Raw genomic sequence first — 25,228 nt, forward strand, 5'->3', positions numbered from 1 at the left:
AGGGGAGAAGGACCACACGTATATAATCTTCCTACTTTTCTCTCACTCGTTTCTCGACTGATTCTCACGCTGGTAACCCACTCGTCGTCGGTCGCTACGTCGGCGTATCGCCCGTGGCTATGTACCAAGATGAAACTCTCAGGAATGAGGGTATTCCACTTTTTTTCTTTTTTTTTTTAAGTTACAACGCATGGCTCGGTCGTGATATTAACCCTTTTAACTGGAGTGACGCGTCGTCTGGGCATTCTGATATTTGCACGTGTGTCTTCGCGTCGCGTAGAATTTACTCTTCCCAGTCGGTCTACTCAATGTGGTAATCTGAATCTACCTGATACTCACACAAGGACACTTTCTACCATCATTCGTCTTATTTGACAGATAGCAAGCATGAGGACTGTTAAATTTTCAAGATATGGAAATTATCAGCATATCTTTTAAACATTCCATTCGTTTTACATATAATTAATTTTTTTATTTACATATGTAATGTAATAAAAAGTTAAAAACAATTTTATATGTCTCTCTTCCAGGAAATCCCAATGATAAAGTCCTGTTCGCCAGGTGTCGGTCGATGCCCGGTCGTCTCGAAAGGCGACACTCTCTGCGGCTTTGGGGCTCGGCCAGACGTTTACACAGAAGCGGAAGTTCACGGTCCTTACCACGACGACCCGAAAGGAGTGATACGTCTTCCAGCGCGGAATACGCGAGTACCGACAGTGCGCCTCACAGTCCAACCAGTGAGTCTAATCGGGAAAGGGATTGCATGGTGATGGGTGACTGCTTTATTTAATCAATTTAATGGGTGATGGATGAATCAGTTTTATTAAAAATGCTTTCGATTGTTTATAACTGTTCTTTTAAAAGCGGAATTTCGGAACTTTTGCATCAGCCAAAAATTTTCGCACTTAATTATATTTATATTCGCAAACTGCTCGAACGATTTTTAGTCGTTACCTTGGACGGCTATTTCTAGTATATTAAGTACTCTTTAAGAACGAACGTTCTGATTATATTAGGACAATTATAAACAACTACTGCGAAATATCCTATATATACATAAATCTATAGATCGTATAATACAATCCAGATTGTAGCTTCTTAGTCACCCTATAGCTGGCAAGCCCTTTCTCGATCCTCATTGTTTTCTAACAAAGCGCAAGAAAATCCAAATCCCTTCCTCAAGGCTTTTCTGGGATTTTTTCAGAGAAGATAGGCCTGCTCTCCAGGCTCTTTCGGCGGAGCACAAGGAGGAAGGGCGCACCGTTAATGGGCACTTTCAGTGCTCAGTATCCCCCCACCGAGTGGTTTAATCCGCGCGTCGTACATTTGCATAGCGTTGCCACGCAGACAAGGGCCGCCAGCCCTTCGGTAAGTTGCATACAGGTATTTCCCAATAAGAACCAACAAAACAAAACTTTTTGCACAGCACTTCTAGCGCCGCGAGGCTAATTAACCGGTTCCCCTGACAATTAATGAAAATTCCTGAGTCGACAACGTATCGCGCTATCAATAACGCTGGACTTGAAAATTTAATGATAGTAATAAATAGAGAGATAATATAAACAATTTAAATAATTTAATTGGAATTGAATTGGGAAGGTGGAAAAGTAAGAACTCCTTGATTCCGAAGAGTTTCGAATCGCGCGAAATCAGATTGATCAAATCTTTTTTTCAGATGATGGAAGGTTTAGACCAATCGCAGGCCAGTTTCCAAGTGTGGGATGATTCGAGCTCGGTGCGATCGGCCACTTTACCAAGGCGACATCGGCGTCAAGCCAGCGGTGACTCCTCGAGTTTATTGGCCAACTCGACGCCAAGAAGCTCTCGAAGGCATCGATCACCGTGCTCTACTCTGCCAAGATCCAAATGCTCAAGCTTGAGCAGATGTACGTCTAGAGCATCTGTTCTACCGCCCAGCACCACCAATCAGGAAGGTTATCAAACGCGTAATCAAACGCAGAATGATAAAAACTCGACGAATTCGTCACCCAGCAGAAGCGGTGGTAGCTCTGGTTCAGTTAGAACAATGAATGCAAGTACGGTTAAGACGACAACGTTGGGTAGGCCCAATACTAGGCAGTCCAACTCAAGAAGACCGAGTCATGACTTCAGCAACAGTGGCACTAAGTCGACCAACGGTTCTCCGCAGCATAAGGTGGATGTAGCTCCGTTATAAATATGTAACAAAATATTTGCATGCGTATATACTTTCTTCTAATAAAAAAAGGTACACGTAAATATTTCTATCCATTTAAAATGTATCAAAATATTAAACATTTCAATGTTCTTTGTATATAACAATTAAATGATTAATTTTTACAATTTTAACTTCCTTAATTTTTTAATTTTCTTCGTCTCCTTAATTTTTCTTTATATTCTCTTCAATAAAGAAATTTGTATTTCAAGGTGCTGCAAAAAACTTCGTCGGGTCATTCGTCTCATTCTAGCGGCAAGTCAATTTCCAGTACGAAATTAACTTGTTCGCCATTGAAAACGGCCACGCTATCCACGAAATCGTCACCGCTCAAAGTCGTTCAGCAAGGTTCGCTGACTCCTCTGCAAGAAGCGCAGAACTCGATAACTCTTCAGGTGTCCACCAATCTAAGCCCGTCATCACAGGAGCAACGGACGATACAGAATAGCGTGACGCTGGCCTCCAACACGACTAGTACGACGACCATTTCCGGCTCGCCTGGCACGAAGATCTACGTTCAGCAGAATAACTCACCGATGAGGTCCGTAATCACTTTCGAGAACGGCACGGTGAAGACGAAGATTGCCGAGAAGGAAGTAATCGATTGCAAGGAGAAGCAGGAGAGAGAGCTAGTGGCCGAGAAGGCCTACAAGACCCGGGTGGATGACGAGAAGCTTTTTAAATCAAAACTAGATGACGAGAAACTGAACAAACCGATCAAGGCCGAGCGTCCGTCGTCACTCTACACGCCGAAAGATCCAAAAACGAGTCTTCTGCTATCGGAATCTGACAAGGAGAACAAGCCGAAAGTCGAAGATGAAGTGCCTAACAAGCTGAAGCTAACGAACCGTTTGAATAATAGTCAGGTCCACTTGATCGACGCCTCGGCCAACAACGTCGACAAGAACGCTCTGGTACAGGAGGCTGCCGCGTTGTCCACCACGAAGAACACCAACGACGCGATGAACAACTCGCGTAAGCTTAGCCTGTCGTTATCAAAGGACGCGCTGAGTTATCGCAATCTACTTCATCCCGGTTCGAAGAACAACATCGCCTCGAACCCGCCGTCACCTACCAAGTCGTATGACGGTTTCGGTGGCTCTTTCAACGACGTATACATCGAGAATCTCGAGACGGTGAAGCAGCAGCGAGCTCCTCAGGGCTCCGAGCCCAACTTAGAGAAGACTGTGAGCCGAGGCTCGGATTTGCACTCTTATCCCAGTCTCAGTGACATGCAGGTGCAGTTCACCAGCCTAGCGGCGCAGAAAATCCTCAAAGGCTGCCCGATTAACAGCGTGGATACCTTGGTAGAGGTAAACATGGCGGCCGCCGATAAGCCCAACAACTGCGACGTCACCGTTCACACGGATTTTGGCCTCGTTTGAATTTCATCCCCCTGAACATCGATTATTATACCATGAAGGTGGGACAAGGAGCTATTGATCCTTGCGTCCTACCTGAACATATTGCGTCCATGAAAAATAACGTGCCTCGAGGCGAGCAGTATCGAAGAAACGTCACTAACGCCTTGCTTCTCATATGTGAGAATAGAGAGTTACTTTTTTAAATTTTTGTTTATTAGTGAAAAAAGGTCACGGCTTGCGTAAGAATATTACACATGGAACACGCGTAACAGTTACCAGTGATTTGTCGTTTACGTACATTTCTTCTTCCTGTGTCTTTTAACGAACCGTTCGTGTTCCTGAATATATTCGCTGTGCCAATTTTATTTATATTACCTACATTTGAATTAACACGATCAAATTTTCAATCTCGCTTATTAATATTGCTTTGCCTTAAGCTTAAGTATCTCTCAAAAATGTTATTCTGACATAATTTCTCTGTTATTGGAATTACGGAATATTTTTTATACATTATATTTCATATTAAAAATTATTGTGTAAACCGTATAATCAAATAGCAAACAGGCATATTTTATCTTCACGTTTGCACTTAAAATGGAAAAATATTAAAATATCAAAACTGCGTTTTGTTTTCATTACTAAGGCCCAGTTTCACAATTCACGATTAACTCTTAACCGAGGTTCAACTTATTCGTTGTCTCTTTTAAATTCTAGAATTGGAAAGAGATTAGAACCTAGTTGAACCTTGGTTAAGAGTTAACTGTGAGGAACTGGGCCTAAGGCAAGCGACAATTACCGTCCAATATTCTCATAGGTATAAAACCGGCTTTTAGCAACTTGAGTATACAAAGTACCTAGCTCTTTTCAAATTTTGAGACATATAGGATATTTTCCAGTAAGAAACATAGATGATACAATGTAACACAGTGAATCATTACATCCTTGTTGTTTGTCACTGTTAAACAAAGATGAAATGATCACTGTGTCAATTGTATTACACTGTGTTTCTTGCTGCAAAGCTTTAATATAGATTTAAATTTAAAGGATGCGAGCGCATCGCAACGTTGTAACATCAGTAGTTTTGCGTCGCTTTACTCGAGCTAAAGTGATTTGTCAAAGCAAAAACATTTCTCATGTACAACGTCACGTGCGACTCACAAGCGAACAAAAATAAATTTTTCCGAATTAAAGCACTGCCACTTTTTTGTGCAAATGAAAAGAACGGTTTTGCTAAAGCATTTAAAAGTTTAGCCAGAGACTTGAGAATAAATTTTGTTGGGCTATCAAAATAATATTATATAGGATATGCTCAAACTAATGATTAGAATGTCAAAACTTTTTACAGCATTGCTCACGAGTTTCCTACATAATAATTTTAATGGTGTAATAAAATTATTTTCAGATCGGTATCTACCTCAATTTTTAGATATTTTAACAAAATCGTTCTTTTCACGCATATTTATATTTTGGGCATTTTTCATACTAATTTTCACCATCAAAAGAGATGATGACAAAAACATTTCCAGGCCTTCGTAGCAAAGTAAGACTAAATAAATGGTACAGCGAAGTTTTGTAGACAGATATGTGTATACGCGATGTGTGTAGGAAGGGAGATTCTTGTAAAATTTCTTTCAAACGATATAATAACGTAGTAAACAATATGTCGAGCGTTATTAATAGCAAAACCAACAAATTAATAGCAATACCGTCCCCAGGAAGCGCAGCTAACACAGAAAAAATCACGAGGATTGCGATTCTCGTTGCGCCGCATTCACACAGCGGAGATTTGATATCAAATATACATATGTTATACATAGTGTAGAAGACAGGCGTTTTCTCGGAGAGCGTGGCCGGTACCATTCGCAATTAGTGCAATCGTAAATCTGTAAGTGCCAAAACTTATCGTAGTACTTAATAACGACTGCCTTAAGGATTCCGTTCGCACGGCGATTTCGCGGCGCGTTTACCGGCGACGACGGTGAAAAGAAAGGAAGAAAGTAACACTACTCGCGAAATCGTAGGCTTAGAAAAAAAGGTAGGCAATTAAGCGAATACGGCACGAGAGAAGAAAACGAGACATGCCCGCTTTGTACATTTCTTACTCTGTACCGCAGATTAACCGATCGACGTTCGCTCTACGTTTAAAAAACGCCGACTTTTCGTTTACACCTTTAAATCACCTGATTACTGATATTAACGTCGATTAATTTAATTACGAATCTTACATCAATTAATTCGCAGAGATCATTATCAACTTGTGAATGTATTGTAATTTGTATGAGTTATTATGAGTTATTACGAGTATTACAATTGGTTTTTTATAATGATTTAATGTGACTTAAAAATATATAGAATTGTAATTTTTTAAGCATTGATTTTGAACGCGTAAAAAGATCAATATAAAATTATTTAATAAAACCAAAGTAGTGTGATATTAAAAATTTGGGTGAGGAGAGTGCTATAATTGGGGAATTTCTTAAGGGCAAATTAAAAGTTTGATTAACTCAATCAGTGATCAAGTTATTAACAGTACAAAATTTCTAATTGTACAATATTGTCTCTAATCTTCTGTTATACAATATGTTAATAATTCGGCAAAATTAACAACTTAACGAAATAATGTTACTTGATACCATTTTGTCAAATTATTGATTTTGTTGAATTATCAACATGTTTAAAAAAAAAAGATTAGAGACAAAAATTAGCGAATTTTGCAATTAGAAATTTTTGTTTCAAACAATTTTACCGGTCTGGTATAAATCGCTGATTAAGTTAATCGGGACTTAACCGAGATCACCTTTGAGACACGAGAGTCGTATTTCCTCGGGAAAGTCGGCGTCCGCGCGAACGTTTTCGAATCCGCGCCTCTCTTATTTCTTATCAAAACTAACTTGTAGAGTATCATTGTATAATCTTACGTATCATTATAACAACGAAAGTATATGAGTAATAAAAGAGCTGAAAAAGAGCGCTGGCGTCTTGTATTATATTCCATCGTTAGCAGACTTACCCTCCCGAAAAATAATTTTGTCAGATCACAACCGCCATGACGATCGATGTTCGGCGTCTCGAAAAAGAATCGTCAAAACTTCTTCGGGAGAATCAGTTAATCACATTCTGAAAATCAACAAAATATATTAATTGCAGATTACAAGGAATTTATTCGGATCTGTTATATTTATTCCTCCACTAGAATTTTTTTTTTCGCTTTAATCGAATATCAAACATATTATATCTATTTCATTTAAAATTTTAAAAGTGTAGTTGCAACTAGAAAGCAGACTTTCATCTCCTTTATGCCCATTTCTACTAATGTAGTTTAATTTTAATCTTGGTTCTATTTCCTCAAATGTAGACTGATTTTAATCTCGGTTTAATTTACGCTTTATTTTTTATAACTAAAAAAAAAAACAAAAAATAATTTACGTAGAAACGGGCATTAGACGTATTTCGATTTACCTTCGTTGTTTCTAAGCCGCGTTCAGAAACTTTGACCCGACTATTCTTGTTCTCCAAATATTAAACAAGCATAACTTGATATCTGGATGATTCAGGTGAAATTTCTGCAATCGTAAGCACATTTGCACGCGCGCGAAGCGCTTCCACTTTTCCTCATCGCGCGCGGAGGATCGTCACTGAAGTGTGTTTTGTTTTCAATAATTGTGCTCGCATGTAATCATACCATCCTTGTTGTCTATCCTGCCTATCGAATATTAAACAAAGATAAATGATGCTTACAAGCGCTGTGAGCGCGAAACGGAACGCATTATTACAAGAATAATGCAATAGCGCGCTCTCCGCACTCTCCGTCCTTTCCGACACCGTCACTGAAAGCGTTAAGAGAAAAGAGACAGACAATTCAAATTACGGCTGGAAGAAAAATGGCGGGTGCTCAGGCAAAATGGTGGACGCGTTCTCATGAATCTAGATATATCTAGGAAATTCTCAATTGGGCGACCAATGAAAATCATTCGTGTAGACGCATCTCAAGATGTCCCCATCTTATCTCGACTGCAACGAAATTTGGCATCAATTGACGAACGTTAAATATCGAGGCATTCCGAGATATCGCGGACGGTTGTGAGTATCGGAAATCAGGTGTTAATAACAGAGAGGAGGGCACCGAATGCTAAAAACGAGTTTAAATTAAAAGCGTCGTCAAGAATCACGAGGAATAGCCTTTGTGCGAGGTATCGCTTTGTCAAAAGTATCCGAATGGTGCGTCTCGATACGTTCAGTGAGAATCTTGGCAAAGTACGGTTCGCGCGCGGTTATGGCGACTTAACGCGCGGTTATCGCGGCCGAGCGTGCGTTTTCCCGGGGACACGAAATCTTTCTGGAACGACGCACTAAAACTTGGAGAACGTCACGATGATGCACAGAAGGGGAGGCAAGCGGATTCGTATGGACGATCCGGTGCCTCCGGAGTATGATACGCCGATGACACCATTGACGCCGATGAATGACAATTCCGGCGGGGACGCGAACGACTCTTACAATGCGTATACACCGTACAATCAGACTCCGTCTCAGACTCCGCTGCACAATCCCACGTAAGTATCCAATTAGCGAATTGGTGTTATTAAGTCGGTTCCTTGTGGCTAAACTAGTATACACTTGTGTTTGAAATAAATTACTTTATCTGCTATGATAATGACATAACTTAAATGTCATCTACTTGCTTGCAAAAAAGAACAGAAACTGAAGAAAGAAAGAAAAAGTACTTTAAAATAGCAGATTTATATTCCTTCCTAATCAGTTATTCTATTAAAATTGTATATGAGGATGATTGTATTTAAATTAACTTATTGTATATTTATAGTCCAGAACATTACTCCTCTGAGAGCTACAGTTCGCCAGGTACAACTCAACCGCAATATCAGGAACAATCAGGGAATCTTGATAATCAGACACAATTCGAGCCTCCTGCAACACCAGCGGCTTCTAACATGAGAATTACAAGAAACACGCGTGCCAGGATGCGTGGTATGTATGAATATGTATTTTGTCAATATTTACGGACCTTGTAGCACAAATAATATGAAAAATTGTAATCTTTGATTTTTTAAAGGAGGCGTGGTGCAGCAACCCAAGTACAAAGAAATCGATACGGATTATGTTCCACTATCCACCAACAAAAGCAAAGGTGGCGGTGGACGAGGACGTAACAAAAGAGCGCACCATCCGCATAGTTTAGAAGATGAAGCTAGTCTTTATTATGTTATTAGAAATAATCGTTCTTCGCTCACTGTAAGTTGATTTATGTATTAATAAGTACCCAAAGAAGAGCTGTATATCAAATTTTTTTATAAATATTGTTTGACAGACTATTGTTGACGACTGGATAGAAAAGTACAAAAGTAACAGAGAAAACGCCCTTCTTATGTTGATGCAATTTTTTATTAATGCAAGTGGTTGCAAAGGTCGCATTACTTCCGAGATGCAACTGACCATGGAACATGTGGCAATAATTCGCAAGATGACCGAGGAATTTGACGAAGTCCGTTTCTCAGATTATAATGCTTAACAGGTCGTAACTTTATCATTATAAAATTTTATTCTGCAGGAAAGTGGTGAATATCCATTGATAATGACGGGACAACAGTGGAAGAAGTTCCGTGCAAATTTTTGTGAATTCGTCCAAATTCTCGTCCGACAGTGCCAATATTCGATTATTTATGATCAATTTTTAATGGATAATGTTATTTCTTTACTAACTGGGCTGTCAGATTCACAAGTAAGAGCATTTAGACATACTGCAACGCTTGCAGGTAAATTTCAACAAACTGAGCAACTGTATTTATAAAATTTTACTGTAAGCTCCAAAATATGTATTAATAAAACAATTTTACAGCCATGAAATTAATGACAGCTTTGGTAGATGTTGCTTTAACTGTATCTATAAATTTGGACAACACGCAACGACAGTATGAAGCAGAGAGACAAAAGGCTCGAGAGAAAAGAGCAGCAGACAGATTGGAATCTTTGATGGCAAAGCGAAAAGAATTGGAAGAGAATATGGACGAAATAAAGAACATGCTTACATACATGTTCAAATCCGTTTTCGTTCATAGATACAGAGATACCTTGCCGGAAATACGTGCGATTTGCATGGCAGAAATCGGAGTCTGGATGAAGAAGTTCCATCAAAATTTCTTAGATGATTCTTATTTGAAATATATTGGTACATAATATTTTTCTCACTTTTACACATGAAAATAAGAGTCATATTATATTTTCGTGTTTGAATTTTGTAGGTTGGACTTTACATGATAAAGTTGGAGAAGTTAGACTAAAATGCTTGCAGGCATTACAACCATTGTATGCCTCAGAGGAACTAAAAACGAAGCTCGAGTTGTTCACAAGTAAGTTTAAGGATAGAATTGTCGCAATGACGTTGGACAAGGAATACGATGTGGCGGTCCAGGCTGTGAAACTGGTTATCTCAATCTTGAAACATCATAGAGAAATTCTCACTGATAAAGACTGCGAACATGTGTACGAGCTTGTTTATTCATCGCATCGCGCGGTCGCGCAGGCAGCCGGTGAATTTCTGAACGAACGTTTATTCCGTCTGGACGAAGTAACTATGGCGAGTGTTAAGACCAGACGTGGCAAGAAACGATTACCGAATACGCCACTTATACGTGATCTTGTTCTGTTTTTCATCGAATCCGAATTACACGAGCACGGGGCATATTTAGTTGATTCTTTGATCGAAACTAATCAAATGATGAAGGATTGGGAATGCATGACGGATCTTTTGTTGGAGGAGGCTGGTCCCGATGAGGAAGCGTTGGATAATCAAAAAGAAACATCCCTCATTGAATTGATGGTGTGTTGCATAAAACAAGCTGCTACGGGCGAAGCACCGGTCGGCCGTGGACCTACTCGAAAAATTCTGTCGGTGAAAGAACTTAAACAAGTTTCCGATGATAAGCAAAAATTGACAGAACATTTTATTCAAACGTTACCACTGTTACTTGATAAGTACAGAGCGGATCCTGAAAAATTGGCAAATTTACTCGCAATCCCGCAATATTTTGATTTAGATATTTATACAAAATCTAGACAGGAAATGAATTTAGACTCTCTATTAAGTAAAATTCACGGGATTATAGAAAAAATGCATGATACCGAAGTTTTAGATACAGCATCTAAAACATTGGAACACATGTGTGTGGAAGGTCATGCTATCTTCACTAGGTATGTATATCGCTTTTTTCAAATTGTACATATTAAAGCATTCAGTATTCAAATTATTATTTTCTTATAGGTGTGACGTCGCTCGTTCAACTTTAATCGATTCAATCGTAAATAAATATAAAGAGGCGATCGACGAATATAGAAATTTGATTGAGGGAAATGAGGAGCCAGACGAAGATGAAATATTTAACGTTGTCCAATCACTCAAAAAAGTTTCTATATTTTATTCCTGTCACAATATGAATCCTTGGGGTATATGGGATTCATTGTATAAGGATATTGAAGATGCAAAGGATCCTTCAAAGTAATTTTCCTTATATTTATGAAACTATACAAATATGTTTAAATATATTTTAATTTTAATTGTTTATACGCAGATGCTTACCACCTAAGGCAGTTAAATACTGCATAAGCGCATGCTTCTTCGCCATTTTATGGGGCGAACATCATTTGATGGAAGCTGTGGACTCTGGCAGTCGTGGCGAGAATGAATGTCGGCAGTTGAATGAACGACTGCATTCGTTTATAGGTTTGATGCGCCATTTCGTCAGTGGTGATAGTAGCAGCACGGTAATTATAATTTTTACCCAAATTCGACAAAAAACAAAGTTACGTAAAATGTTTTATAAATAATATTTGTAATGTTAAATAGCCATCATCGCCGATCTTAAGGGAAGTTGCGTACAATACCATATGTGACTTATTAGTAGTATTCTGCAACCAACTGACTACGCATACTAATCCCTTGATGCATCAATTGGTATATGAACCGGACCAAGCAATGCAAAACATGCTCAATAGATTTATACAAGAGTATGTCTTCTCCGAAGAGGAAGATGGTGATTTATTATTTTTATTTTTATTTTCCTAACATGCATACAGCGATTTATTTATTATGTATCTTAAAATTTGTTTTAGTTCTTATTTGTATCATAGTAGAAAGTAATATCTTTTATTATATGCGAGACAGTAAGATTGGGAATTAGACGTAGATTTTTTGTTTGATAGGAAAATGTTCTATTATTAGACAGTTCAGTGTCTCAACTGAATAATTAATATATTGCTCTCTTAAAAAGATAAACAATTTAAAAAAAACCTTATTTTCGTGTTATCATGAATGAATTAAATAAACATTATCCCATCAATTATTAAAAGTGAAGTAATTTAACTTCATAAAGAAATTGGCATAGCTCAAAAAGGATGGTCTTTTTTTTCAAAGATTGTGAAACAAAAATAACAAAAATGACATTTGACCATATTAAGGATATATTCTTTTTGCCGCTATTATTTGATTAATTAATAATTTTTTGTCAAGTTGAAAAATACTTCTCCTCTTTTCTGTGAAATTTAATTTTTTAAGTAATGCACTTTGGAAGAGTATAAAGGAGTGATATATTAAATAAAAATATATATAATATGAATTTATTTCACAGATGAGCATGATGAACATTCTAAAATCGAAGAACTACATAAACGAAGAAATTTTTTGGCTGGCTACTGCAAGTTAATCGTATATAATATGATTCCCACGAAAGCTGCGGCAGATGTGTTTAAACATTACGTCAAATATTACAATGACTATGGCGATATTATTAAAACCACATTAGGGAAAGCGAGAGACATCAACAAAACGAATTGTGCATTAACGATGCAACAAAGCTTAAATATTTTGTACAATGAGATAATGGCTGAAAAGGGCAAAGTGAATAGAAATAGCGAAGAATTTACCGCGATAAAGGTATGTAACTATCAATACGTAGTTTGTAATGCAATGAGATAAAATATGCTAAAATCTAATTATATTTAGGAACTGGCGAAACGATTTGCTTTATCCTTTGGTTTGGACGCTGTGAAAAATCGTGAAGCGATTACGGCCTTGCATCGTGCAGGAGTGTTATTCGTCATTACTCCTCCAGATGGTATCGAACAGGATCCTACAGGTCCACCACCGAATTTACCGTTCCTGGAAATACTGTCAGAATTCACGAATAAACTTCTCAAACAAGATAAACGTTTAGTGTAAGTATATTTTAAATCTAACTTGTGCCAATATTTTTCTTCAAATTTATGAATTTTAATATGATGTATTCAATTGTAGACTCAACTTTCTGGATAGACGACTACAAGCTGGAATGCCATCTTCACGAGGAGAGGATTGGCAGCCTTTATTATTATACAGAAACAGTTTATTACATGGTGAAACTGATCAAGTACCAGTTACAAGTAAACGAGCTTACACAAGACGCAAGAAAGATTTAGCAGGTAAAAGATTTTGTGTCATTATGATTATTTTGAAAAGTGCTCCTGATGTATATATTCATGAGACACAACTCGCGTTTTTCAAAATTAATTGAATAGAAAATTGGTAAATGTATCATAATTTTGAATACTGTAAAGTACTTATTTTCTTACCGTTTTCATGCAAGACTAAAATAATGTAATGCTGTAGAATTGGATTCGGATTTAAACTGAGATAGACACAAACATCGTATATTGCAGAAATAATTGCGTTTATGATTGTAATTATAGAAGTATTAAGAGTAAAGTATTAATTTTAAGTTATCCTGTCTTCTTCATCGTCTAAACAATAATATTTATTATTGCAGAAGAAGAAGATGCTGATGAACCTGACGAAGGTTCTGATCACGAACTTGCTGGGTGAGTTGGAAGTACCCGAATATAGAGCAAATCTAATATAATATTGTTTTTTCTTACACTTGTTATAGGATGATCTTAATTATAATGGAAAATAATTGTTATATGTAACTGTTTGATAACAAAAAATCGGCAAGCGCTCGAATATAAAAACAATAAAAACAAAATACTTTAGGCTTTTGTAATGCAAACTATATTATCTATCTATATGTGTGTATGTAGTTACATATTGTGTATAGCTTGCATTTCAAGTTATGTGTTATAATTATATATTATAATTTATATATGTGTAATATATATAGTTTGTATTGCAGCAACTAGTAAAGCATTTAATTTTTATTGTGATAATATTCAAGTGCTTGACAAATTTTCTTTGTGTTATCGACTAGTTACATATAAGTTACTTGTAATTATAATTAAAATCATACTAATAAGTTTAACAAAAAAATATATTAGAATATTATATATAATATATATTATGTAGACAATATATATTATAAAACTAAAAGTGCGTAAATTTTATGCACATACTAATGTGCTTCTTTTATTATTGCTATAAGACAGTAATGTTGCTTGCAAAATGTAGTTCTGTAGAAATAGTGGTAGCAGTCCCATTACTAATAATATTTTTATTTTACTGCCATTTTTTCATTAATGCTTTATTAATTTTATGATATATTCGTAAAACTTTAGTATGTTACGACTCATTGCTATGATAAATTTATGAAAAAGAATGAATTCTATGTATGATGAATCGATGTATACTGTTAAAAACTATTATTTTGATATGTTAAAATACGAAATTTTATAATTATCATAATTTTATAATTTTGAAATATTAAAAAATTTAAAGCACTATTGAGAAAGTGTGCGTGTGAGAGAAAGAGGAAGAAAGAGAGAATGTGGAATCATAAGTTGTATATTTTTTTATTTAAAATTTGCGATCTGTGCTTGCAGTATAACTGCATGCTTGTGCTTAATTTGTAAATATCTATTGTTACTTAAAATCATAATATTTTAAACAAAAAAATTATTTTTTGTATACACATATATGTTTGCATGAGTAGTAAGCCTAACCGCTTGTTACAGGCGACCTTAAAAGAATTTAAGAACATATTTTTAGATAAAAATTATATATCAATCGTGTATATTTAAAACTATATGTAAGGGACAAAAATTGTATATTTTCGATGTAATCTATTATATTTCGTGCTTGTTTTAACAACAAAGCATTTCTGCTAGAATAAGAGATTATTACAAATATATAATATTATCGTATCATATTTTTGAGGTAATTGAAAAAATAGTGCATAGAGAACGATGTGTGTATTTTATCGAGATTGAAAATCAAGTAAGCTTAAAAAACTTTGTATTCTATTTATATATTAATAATACAAATTGGTGTGATAGACATATGAATAAATATTGCTTCAAATAAGACCTTCTATTCCCAGCGCTCCTAGATCCTACTTTATCAAAATTAAAAAGAGTCATTGAAAAGCGCAAAAAAAATATATTTTATTAATTACATTAACATGTAGCAAAATAAAAGAATTGATCATTTCTGTATGCTTCATATTTCCTAAAATTAATGATGCCTATGTTCCTCTTCATGTGACACGCCGTTCTCTATACCCACCACTTCATAAATATGTGTCATTATATTCTATATGTGTCATCTATATCATTTCTTGATATTGTTACTTCCATTTTAATATTTTACTTATTAAAAAGTAATATTTTAAGAAAATTCTAAATACACATATATTTCAGTATACAAATCGATATGTATGCACTTGACAATTTCTCGTAATTTTGATATTTTTGTCCCTTTATCTCGAGTAATCAGAATAATTGCACTTCCACCTGAAAATAGGCGTTTTTATTTCAGTAAACAAAAGAAAAAACGTGGTCCACGGAAAAATCAGTGAGTAATTTATTTTTTCATATTTTTATTGATTTAAATATCAGTAGAAAAAAGTAATGCATCAATTGAAATATAGATCATTTTTAAATTATAAAATACATTTACTTAATAAATGTCAATATGATCATTTCATTTTTAGATTACCAGTTACTAAAGTGGTAATACGTGGAGCCAAAACAAATGCTTTCTATGATAATAATAACACTGCAGAAATACAAACGTCTCCTACAGCAGTCATAGAAGATACCTCGACGAGTCCTTCACATGATATTGATAACAGACTTAAAACTTTACAAATTCAATCAAGATCGTAAGTATGCTGTCATGTATCTATTTTGAGATTATAAAATAAACGGAACATAATTTTTCAATAGACGGCGGAATCAGGATCACGTAGAGCACAGGGAATTGCGGAGAACCTCTAGAAACTCGGGAAGATATGTTGAGGGACAATATATGGTAAGTTCGAATAATATTACAGCATGAATATAATGCTACGAGTTACATGATATATATTGATTCAAATTAAATTACAGGAATCTGATTCTGAGTAGGAGACATCGTAATTATTAAAAGCTTCGCTCTCTCATATTCTTAAATTTAGACGATTGGATTGTGATATGTATTCAAAGCAGCTACGCGATTTGAAAATTACACAAACCTAATCTCAACTTAATTTATATAGATACATAGAGCTTTTATATATGTATAGAACAAGTATTAATATGTTTCGACAGATGAACATTATGTTATAACATATACGTTATTATATATAAGAAAAAATTTTAAGTTTTCAGAATTGAGTTTATTTCATTATACATGTATTAATACGTTTCGACAAACGAACATTACATTATAACATATACGTTATTACATGTGAGAAAAAATTTTAAGTTTTCAGAATTGAGTTTATTACATTATTCATGTTAAAATAATACAATATATATATTTCATTTTTATATAAAAATTAATATTTAAAAAAATATCATACTTATCGACCATTTAATAACTTTTTTAAATAAATACACAACATAGATAAAATTGTTTAATAGCTTTATTTAATAGTTTTATTTGTGAAGGCATTGTAGAGGCACATGGTAAACTTGATATACTTTTATAATTATATCTTGCTTTTCCTGTACATTTTGTGATAATGTTTTGTACACTTGAATGTTTCATATAAATTTATAAAATATTATTTATGTGCCACAATCTATTTACACATTATTACACGTATCATTGCAAAAGTTACGATAATTCTCAATCTTCTTCCAATATATAATATTTGACATAACAAAAAATAAGAATAGTCATATATATAGAGTAAAATTATTATAGCTACTAATTTCATATAATTTACATGACATCCGTAATATTTAAATAAATAATGCAGATGTCATGTAAATTATGTAAAATAAAAGAATATAATTTGTAGTTATAAAACTCTTAGTTGTTATGCTAACACATATTACTTTTTATACATAATCATATGACTACAATATTTATTCAGCGATCCGATTGTAAACGAGATTTGCGAAAAAGATTACTGAGTCTGCGTTTTGGCGTGCTGGTTGCATTCTATTAAAAAAATATGTTTAACATATTAATATCGCTTAATATAAAATTGTTTATATTTATTTTTTATACTCACTTCATCTTGTCGTTTTAGCGAGAATATGTTCTTCAGCGAATGAGGAGTAGTCATGGTTCTTCTATCCACATTTCGCTCTCTTAATATACGTGAACTTGGGCTTCTTATTTCATTACCCTACACAAATTTTTAGTAATTTTCTAATGATACGATTGCATAATAAAAAAAGTGTCGTAAAAAGTTTTATTCTTTCAGTTTTAGCGAATTCTTGAACAGATTTTTTGTAACTGTGTGCAAAGAATATGCACAGTAATAGCATGCACGAGGATATGCAAATACCTGCAATGATAATTTTCCTCCATTTTTGCTTGGTGTTGGAGGACCGGGTTTTTTATATGATATCTATATATTTTATATGATATCAATAAATGTTGAAAGTATTGCAAATATTTAAGAGATGATTTCATAAAACGCGATGAACACTATTCTTACCTGAGATTTATCTTTTTTTCTGGCTTTCTGTTCTGGGAGAAGACTTTGGCTAAGACTATCGTTAAAATTTTCTTCTACTGAAGAACCCGTCTATAAAAAAAAAAACACATGAACAAGACATATATTACTCGAGATTAAAAAAATATTTAATATTTTCAATAAGAATTCCAAAGATGTAATATATATTAAGGAGAAACTTACCTTAATCTCTTCTTCAGTCAAAGTTGGAGGAAGAAATTGCATTTCTGCTGGATAAGAAGATTTCAAATGAGGCTTGCAGAGAGAGTTTCTCATTTGTAAAACGGACAAACGGTTGATATCTGTGATAGGCATGAAATTGCCTCTTTTCATATCAGCTGAAATAGAGAGCATCAGTTAATACATACCATAGAAAAATCAAATTTAACCTTTTATTCACTTTGGAATATTTATAATGTGCAAAATATACTTAGATAAACATTATCAAAGACTTCCTCCTCGTCCTCCGTTTTAAATACACTGCCCATCGCTTGCATGTTTCTAATACTGTGCCTCCTTTCGAGTGTTTCTTCAGTTATAAGCGTTGTTACTTTATGTGCGTGTTGTATATTTTCAGGTACCATTTCTTGTTTCTCCATTCTATAATAGATTAATTAATCATTAAATTGACAATTTTTTTTTTACAATATGTTTCCCATTTAAGGAATAGTTGTGTGCGTACTTGCAAGTCTTACGCGAAATTGTGGCTATTGGCTGGTTTGTTTGGAATTCTTTAAGATTAGTTTCTAGTACTGTTACACGCTGTAACGCATTTTCCTTCTCTTGTTGCTCGATTAGGAGTTTTTCTCCCACACTCCAAAGTTGTGAACTTAAGTCACTAACGTGTGCTTTGTATCTGTTAAGCTCATCTCTCTGCTTGTGACACATTATTTCCATTTGATTTTGCCACTTTTCTTGCATAATCTTCTCTTGATCCTTACTTGACTTCGTTATTTGCTCATTATAGAGTGTTTTCTGTAAATTTAACGTAAAGTAACATTTACGTGAAACATGAGTCCTAAAATTTTAAAATATAGATATTTTTCTACTTACCATTTGTTGTTTGATATCTTCTAATTTTTGTTCATATTTGGCATGTATTTCTTTTAACTGACTGTCAAATTTTTGTTTTGCTAGCTTGCTTGACTCATCTTTTTCTTCATGTAGCTGTTGATTCTGTTCTTTCAAATGTTCTAACTCATCTTTCAGGGATTGCACTTCAGATCCTTCAGAGATTGTTAAGTTAACTTCCGTCGATGCTGTCTCCACCGGCAATGACCCCGTCGATTTTAACTTCTTTATTTCCGTTCTAAGTTCATCAATATTTTTCTCTAATTTTATATTCCTCGAACGTATAGTGTCCATTTTAGTTTTTAGATCTTTCCTTTCCTTTGTCAACTGATTAATTTGATTTTGTAATTGCTTTTCTATCTCTACTTGACTTTTGATTTCGCCAGATTTTAAACTGTTATCGTAAAAAGTAACTAAAGCAGTGAAAGATTCTATCTCTTCTTCAGATTTCATTACATCAGTTTGCAGCGTTTTGTATTTTTCCAGCTCCATATTAATTACCATTTTCTCATTAGAAAATTGATCTTCTTCTACATTAGTTAGTATATCCAAACATTCTTTCTCATGTATTGAACATAAATAGGTATCATGTAATTTTTGTTCTGTCCACAGGAACTTTTCCCATAAAATGTCAGATATAGATGTGATGTTCTCTAAATAATCAATTTGACACTTCAACAATGTATCTTCAAGATTTGTCTTCTTAATTTGCAGCTGTTTAAGCTCGTCACAAATGGAATGCTCAGTATAAAAAATATTTTGAAACTTTGTCAGTATTTCATTCCATTTTTGTTTAGTTGATGTTAAAATAGTATCTAAATCATTGCGCGTGGCGAAAACTTTCTGCAAAGATTCCTGCAAAGATTCCTTATTTTTTATGAGGCTCTTGATATAATTATTTCGTTTCAGTGCTATTATTTCCAATTCTCGTATCTTATTCTTGAGACTGCAAACTTCTTCTTTGTCTTTTACACTGTTCTCTACAAGTACTTTTTGTTTCGACAAAGTTTCATTCAATTCTATATTTGCATATGATAAATGCAAGATAATTTTCTGAGATTTGTGTAATTCATCAAGAGTCGTCTTAATAATATTTAAGATATTTGCATTATTGTCTATATTAATGCACTTATACTTATTCTCTATATTAATACACTCATACTGCAATACATCATGTATATCAAAGTCCGAGCACGTTTTCGTAATCGTAGAATTTAAATTTTTTGTTGGATGTTCCAATTCTTGGCATAATTTTATAATTTCCTCTTGACTTGCATCTATATGCTTACAATACTCTTTACTCGTTTCAAGTTCTACATTTATTGTTTTGAGCATGTCTTGCAATTCTGTTATTGTCCTATTTTGATTATTAAGTTGATTTTCTAAGTCAAAGAATTTAATTTGGCACTCACGTAATGATAATTTTGTTTCTTCAAGTTCTTTATTCAAGATATCCTTCGAATTGTCAAACCTTTCTTGAAGTTCTTCTATGTATTGACACTTTTCTTTCAGAGCTGCTTCTTGAGTTGCCAAGACAGCATCCTGACTGGATCTTACTTCTTGAAGATTAATAATTATCTCTTTCATCTTTTTTTCCGTCACATTTGCTTCGCTGATCATTTTTTCCATTTTGGTTTGTAACGTCAATAAGGCTTTTTCTTTCATTTCTAGTTCTTTATCTTTCATTTCAAGTGTTTCTTTATGAGAATACATTAAATCGTTCTTTTCTGATTTTAAAGCTGAAACATCTAAAAGTAACTTGTTAATTTGTGCTTCTTTTAATCCTATTTGCGTCATTGTATCACTCTTTTCTTGATGTAATAAATTTAGCTTATCAGTGGCATCTTTCAATTCGAGTAATAGTTTAGCGTAATCCGATTTGAGACTTTCAAGTTTATTATTTGTTTCAGTTTTCGTCACTGCGTATAGCTCTTCCAACGTTCGATTCATATCTCTTAATTCTTGTACATTGCGTTTGTATTCATTTAATTCAGTGAAGAGACTTGTTTCCTTCTTTTCTAAAGTATCTATCCTTTCTTTATTTTCTAATAAGTTTTGTTGTAATGTAGTATTTATTACTTGAATTTTTGATAATTTTTCCTTATTACAATTGAAATTATACTCTAATTTTTCCTTTTCTTGTTGTACTTTATAATAATCGTGATGCAACGTGTAATATTCATGTTGCAATTTTTCAAATGTTAGTTTAACAAATTTTTTGAATTCTTCAGAGTCTTGCTCAGTTTTTTCTTTTAATAATTTCAGATCTTTATTTATATTCTGTAGCTCTTCTAACTGTGTCATAGCATGTCTCAGCAGTGACTCTCGATTTGTTAAATTATTTGTTAATTCATGTAAATTTTGTTCCAAAACGAGTTTCTCCTCTCTAATTTCTTTTAGAACTTCAATTTCTTGTGAGTATGTAAGAATAATTTGCTTTTGTTCATTTACTAATAAATCCTTTTGCTTCTTCTCTTCCTCGATGTTAGCTAGTTCCACAAGATTCTGCTTATTTTGTTCTTCTAAAGCTGTAATGGTTAATTGTTGCTTACATAGATTTGTATTTGTTTCATCTATTGTTATTTTTAATTTCTCGATATCACTTTCATATGAAACGCGCATTATATTACAGTTATGTAACATTGTTTCAATATATTTTGTAAGATTATTAAGCGTCGAATTATTTAAATTATCAGTTTTAACTTCTACAAATTGCTGATTATCACAATGTAAAATATCTCTCAATTTTTTGCTACAATTTTCGATGGAAGATTTATACAAATCTCTTTCATCGGTAAGCTTATGAATGCATGCAAGATTTTCTGTTATCTGTGATTTTGTTTGTTCTAAAGTAGTGCTTAAATGCGAGGAATTTGTCTTTTCATTTTCAAATAATTCATTCAAATTCTTCATGTCTAGTTTTAAGTTTTCCAATTCTGTACTCAGTGCGACATTCGATTGTTCTGTTTCAGATAATTTTTTCTCTCTAGATGAAAGTAAATTTTTCAAATCTTCAGTTTGAGTAACAAGAGAGACTTTTTCTACTTGTAAACTTGCGACAGCTGTATTTGATACATCTAATTCCTTCTGTACATTATTTAATTCTGCTTGTACTCTACCTAGCGTCTTTACCTTTTCTTGCAAATCTCTATTAGATTCTATTGCAGCTCTATAATCCTTCGTAAGAAGATCATATCTTCCTTTTAAAGAATCAATTTGAGCATGCAATATAGCAGATTCTTCTTTGGCTTCCTGGAGTTGGATATCGATTACAGTACTTAAAACTTCGCTAGTGTTCAATGATCCAGTGGCAGGACATGATAGATCTTCAACTTCAAAACTTTGTTCTGGATTAGTATTTCTATTCAATTCTTTCATATGCGCGCGTAATTCTTCATTGTGCATTCTAAGTTCTATCAGTTCTCTGTCCTTCAATTCAATTTTGTTTGCTAAAGATTCCAAGGACCGTTCGCAATTTGCAAAATTTTCCTTGTAATGTTTAGATGTTCTACGCGTGCAACATAATTCCTTTGACATAGCATCTTTCTCTGTCTCCAGTTTATTAATTTCATCCTGCTGTTTACTCAATTGATTTTCCATATCATTAATATATCTTTTGTAATAATCCTCTTGTGAATTATCTTCTTGTATACGAGATGGTTGAGGAGTGCTTGGCTTGAACCATCCATCTCGCAATTCCTTCATTTTCGCGGATTTTTCGTCAAGCTTTTTCTGCAACTTTTTTATTTTATTGTGCTGCATTAATATGTCGTCCCGTAAATCCGCATTAGTAAATCGTTCTATCGCCAAGCTACACTTCAAATCTCTCAATTCTCGAACCCGTTCAATCAAAATTTTTTTGCTACGTCCAGAACATGTTAGAGGCGAATTCAAAACGTTATTGGGCGATGTTCGCGGTGTTCGTGGTGTTCTGCAATTATCCATAGATGTTGATGTATCCTCTACCTCCATAATAACTTCTTTCATAGTTTCCTTGGTAATATCTTTGCCAATAGGTAGAACACTTTCGAGAAAGGCTTTAACTCTAATTTGTGTTTCGTTTCTCAAGTTGTCACACATGTTGTATTGCAGAGACTGATGTATTGCAAAAAGTACTCGACACAAATGTAACAATAACAAAGACGCAATGTATATATGTTCTTCGTTATCATCTTTGTTAACTTTAAAAGTAGGATATTCCTCTGTAAACAGACAATATAACATAATTTTATTTTCCTAGTTACATATATCACTTAAAATTTTAAAAATTAAGTAGCATTTATATTCCACTTAGTATTGTATTCCTATTAACTTCAATTTTACTTTTCAAATTCAAGAACTTACAGATGATACAGTTAGGAAACTAAGCAAAATGAAAAACAAGAATTTACTTGCCTTCCATAAATTTCATAATATCCTCTTGATTAAAATCCTGAAGCTTCTTCCATTTTCTGTAATATAATGAATTGAATAAGAATAGGCTTAGATAATAGGTTTTGCATTGCAATATACTCACATTAATTTTAAGAAATTGATATAAAATATTCCATCTTGCAGTTCTATTATATTATTCACCGGTTTGTCCTGTACTTCCAGGCAATTGATCTATAAATTTAAACATTTGTCTATGAAACATATTTCTTCTTGTGTGAGCTCTCTATTAAACATAATTAAAAAGTTCTTAAAACTCTAGTTCTTAAAACTCTAGGATCATAAAATAATTTATATATTTAATTAAAATTAAAAATTTACGTTAAAAAATTGCAAAGAGCACAAATAAAAAGATATGAAAAATTTATTTGTTGAAACTGAGAGTTCGACGTTTGTGTAATTGTGAATACACGAAAGACCACAGAGACGCTTTGCGCGTAATTTTTGGCACTTATACGTAAAATTACTACTCACCCATTCTAAGATAACTTTTTCCCATAGCTCCATAACTGTCAAGCATCACCGTGTTTAAAGTCGCTGGAGAATTACGGAGTACACTGGAGTACACAAACCTCCGTTACTGTACACACGTAAATAATACACAGAATTCGTTTGATTTTTCGAACAACGGATATGTTGCAGAGCGGCCAACAGAATTAGAGTTAACGTTCCCAGATTTTCCACGCATGCGCAGCAATCCAACGGCCAGTCTAACTTAAAACCAGCACACGTTGGTATGATTGACATCATAAAACAGTTTGAAATTGTCAAAAATCGAATTAATTTTTCCGTTAAGAATATCGTACATACATTAAGCCGATTAAGTATTGAATCTTCGCACACTTTCTGCGAATTCTTGAATGAATCTTTCATAATAAATGATCGATTTGTCCTTAGAAAACGATTGGAATTCGCAATCTAATGATTTGATTAGTATTTTTATTATTACGAATTCTAGATTTGATCAACTTTGTGTAATTTGTTCAGTAAAAATAATTTGCGTATATGTGAGGGGCGAGGGACGGTCCGTCATCCGTGACATCGCAGGAGATTGCAGGAGATTGAGCCGATTGAGCGTTGGCGATTGGCAACCCTGTGAAGTGTGCATTTCAACAATCGTAAGCGATACCCCGGAAGTTTACGGCAAAAGTGGGCAAAAGTTTAACCGGCGAGCGAGTATTCGAGTACGAATACTGACGAGTACTGACAAGTATCCGGAGGAGGCACTTATCAAGCCGCGAATCTCATGTGATCACCATTCAGCAGCGTTCTCACGCAGAAGTAGCAGCATCATGAGCCTAATCGCGGATCCGTTTCTGTTCGTAATCGCGCTATTTGTCACGGGCTGTGTGCTGTTCCTTCTGGTGTATTATGTATCCTTTTTGTCACCCAGGTTCATTCCATCTCTTTTGATAATTTCAATGCTGGGCTCGCGAAACGATGGCCTTTGTACGCATGAGACTTTCTTTGCAATAAGAGGTTATTTTGGAATTGGCAGCGATGCAATGGCGCTAATTTCAAACCTTCCTCCCGCCTACACAAGCAAGAAAGAATCAGAATTTTTTGGTGCTTTCCAGTGAGAGACAGATGACACAGTGCCTGTGTTCCAAAATTAACTGCCAGTACTGAAAATCTATAGTGCATGTAACGTAAACTGTAGCATTTTCAATGCTGGAAGTAAATTTGGAACACAGCCAGTATAACACAATGAATCATTCCATCCTTGTTTAATGTTGACAAACAATAAGAATGTAATGATTCACTGTGTTACATTGTATTTTTGCTTGGTTACCTATACTACACTATACTACTAGATTAGTATACATTAAAAAAAAGGCTGTTTTATATAAAGTATCAGAATGCAATGGCATAATCAACAATGAAATGATATGTACATATATATTCTGTTAAATAATATGACAATATCATTATTGCATATTTAGTTATTTAAAATATTTATATGTTTTTACATTTAACTTTACTAATTTCATGTATAACAACTTTGTACTAATCTTGTGTAACCCAAATAATTGAATTTGTTATTAGACATTATTAATTAATTGTCATATCATTACTCTCCTTGACCAAAGTGTAAAGATTATAACGCTGTCTGATCTCGAGTGTGATTATCTGAATGCACAAGAATGCTGTTCCAAGTTAAATATGGTATGATATGTCATCTGTTATATATATATATATATATATATATATATATATATATATATCAAAAAATATTTTATATGTGTAAGAAAATAAGATGTGTAAACTCACACACACAG

General features: G+C 34.0%; 4 protein-coding genes across 5 annotated transcripts in view; 3 read left to right on the plus strand and 1 right to left on the minus strand.

Moving 5' to 3' along the window:
• knockout (Stork-head domain-containing protein knockout) overlaps positions 1–4,000 on the plus strand; it is a 77,951-nt gene extending 73,951 nt beyond the window's left edge. Inside the window, exons 5-8 of one of the 2 annotated variants that reach the window (XM_018506203.1) lie at positions 531–737; positions 1,184–1,368; positions 1,676–2,155; positions 2,407–4,000. In XM_018506203.1, coding sequence (XP_018361705.1) covers positions 531–737; positions 1,184–1,368; positions 1,676–2,155; positions 2,407–3,579 — 2,045 coding nt within the window. In that variant the 3' untranslated portion in view covers positions 3,580–4,000. The remainder of the gene's footprint in view (positions 1–530; positions 738–1,183; positions 1,369–1,675; positions 2,156–2,406) is intronic. The other variant, XM_018506204.1, reaches the window with a different exon arrangement.
• A 3,929-nt stretch (positions 4,001–7,929) lies between these two features.
• SA1 (stromal antigen) lies at positions 7,930–16,077 on the plus strand. Its single transcript, XM_018506428.1, has 18 exons — positions 7,930–8,111; positions 8,381–8,544; positions 8,630–8,808; positions 8,885–9,058; positions 9,125–9,329; positions 9,413–9,742; positions 9,816–10,764; positions 10,835–11,068; positions 11,142–11,334; positions 11,417–11,603; positions 12,198–12,502; positions 12,572–12,783; positions 12,863–13,026; positions 13,371–13,422; positions 15,311–15,346; positions 15,486–15,656; positions 15,721–15,805; positions 15,883–16,077. Exons 1-18 carry the CDS (start codon positions 7,930–7,932, stop codon positions 15,898–15,900), a joined length of 3,840 nt encoding a protein of 1,279 aa, XP_018361930.1. The 3' UTR covers positions 15,901–16,077.
• Positions 16,078–16,804: 727 nt separating this feature from the next.
• mud (mushroom body defect) lies at positions 16,805–22,639 on the minus strand. Its single transcript, XM_018506027.1, has 8 exons — positions 18,501–22,639; positions 18,130–18,422; positions 17,878–18,047; positions 17,631–17,785; positions 17,430–17,519; positions 17,277–17,339; positions 16,998–17,114; positions 16,805–16,924 (listed from the first exon to the last, which is right to left on the minus strand). Exons 1-8 carry the CDS (start codon positions 22,596–22,598, stop codon positions 16,853–16,855), a joined length of 5,058 nt encoding a protein of 1,685 aa, XP_018361529.1. The 5' UTR covers positions 22,599–22,639; the 3' UTR covers positions 16,805–16,852.
• Positions 22,640–24,012: 1,373 nt separating this feature from the next.
• cnir (cornichon-like protein) overlaps positions 24,013–25,228 on the plus strand; it is a 3,759-nt gene continuing 2,543 nt past the window's right edge. Inside the window, exons 1-2 of the mRNA XM_018506073.1 lie at positions 24,013–24,322; positions 25,047–25,115. Of these exons, the coding sequence (XP_018361575.1) occupies positions 24,242–24,322; positions 25,047–25,115 (150 nt within the window). The 5' untranslated portion in view covers positions 24,013–24,241. The remainder of the gene's footprint in view (positions 24,323–25,046; positions 25,116–25,228) is intronic.

The sequence above is a fragment of the Trachymyrmex cornetzi genome, unplaced genomic scaffold (genome assembly GCF_001594075.2).
Source record: "Trachymyrmex cornetzi isolate Tcor2-1 unplaced genomic scaffold, Tcor1.1 scaffold223, whole genome shotgun sequence".
Lineage (NCBI taxonomy): Eukaryota > Metazoa > Arthropoda > Insecta > Hymenoptera > Formicidae > Trachymyrmex > Trachymyrmex cornetzi.

Bases quoted from the DNA above. Each gene is read 5' to 3' on its own strand.
- mud (XM_018506027.1), bottom strand. From the start codon at position 22,598: ATGTGTGACAACTTGAGAAACGAAACACAAATTAGAGTTAAAGCCTTT. The intron at 18,423-18,500 runs GTAAGTAGAAAA...TTAAATTTACAG, and splicing joins AAGATATCAAACAACAAATG to AAAACACTCTATAATGAGCA. The intron at 17,115-17,276 runs GTATTTGCATAT...AAATTTGTGTAG, and splicing joins GAGGAAAATTATCATTGCAG to GGTAATGAAATAAGAAGCCC.
- SA1 (XM_018506428.1), top strand. From the start codon at position 7,930: ATGATGCACAGAAGGGGAGGCAAGCGGATTCGTATGGACGATCCGGTG. The intron at 9,330-9,412 runs GTAAATTTCAAC...ACAATTTTACAG, and splicing joins ACATACTGCAACGCTTGCAG to CCATGAAATTAATGACAGCT. The intron at 9,743-9,815 runs GTACATAATATT...TGAATTTTGTAG, and splicing joins TTCTTATTTGAAATATATTG to GTTGGACTTTACATGATAAA.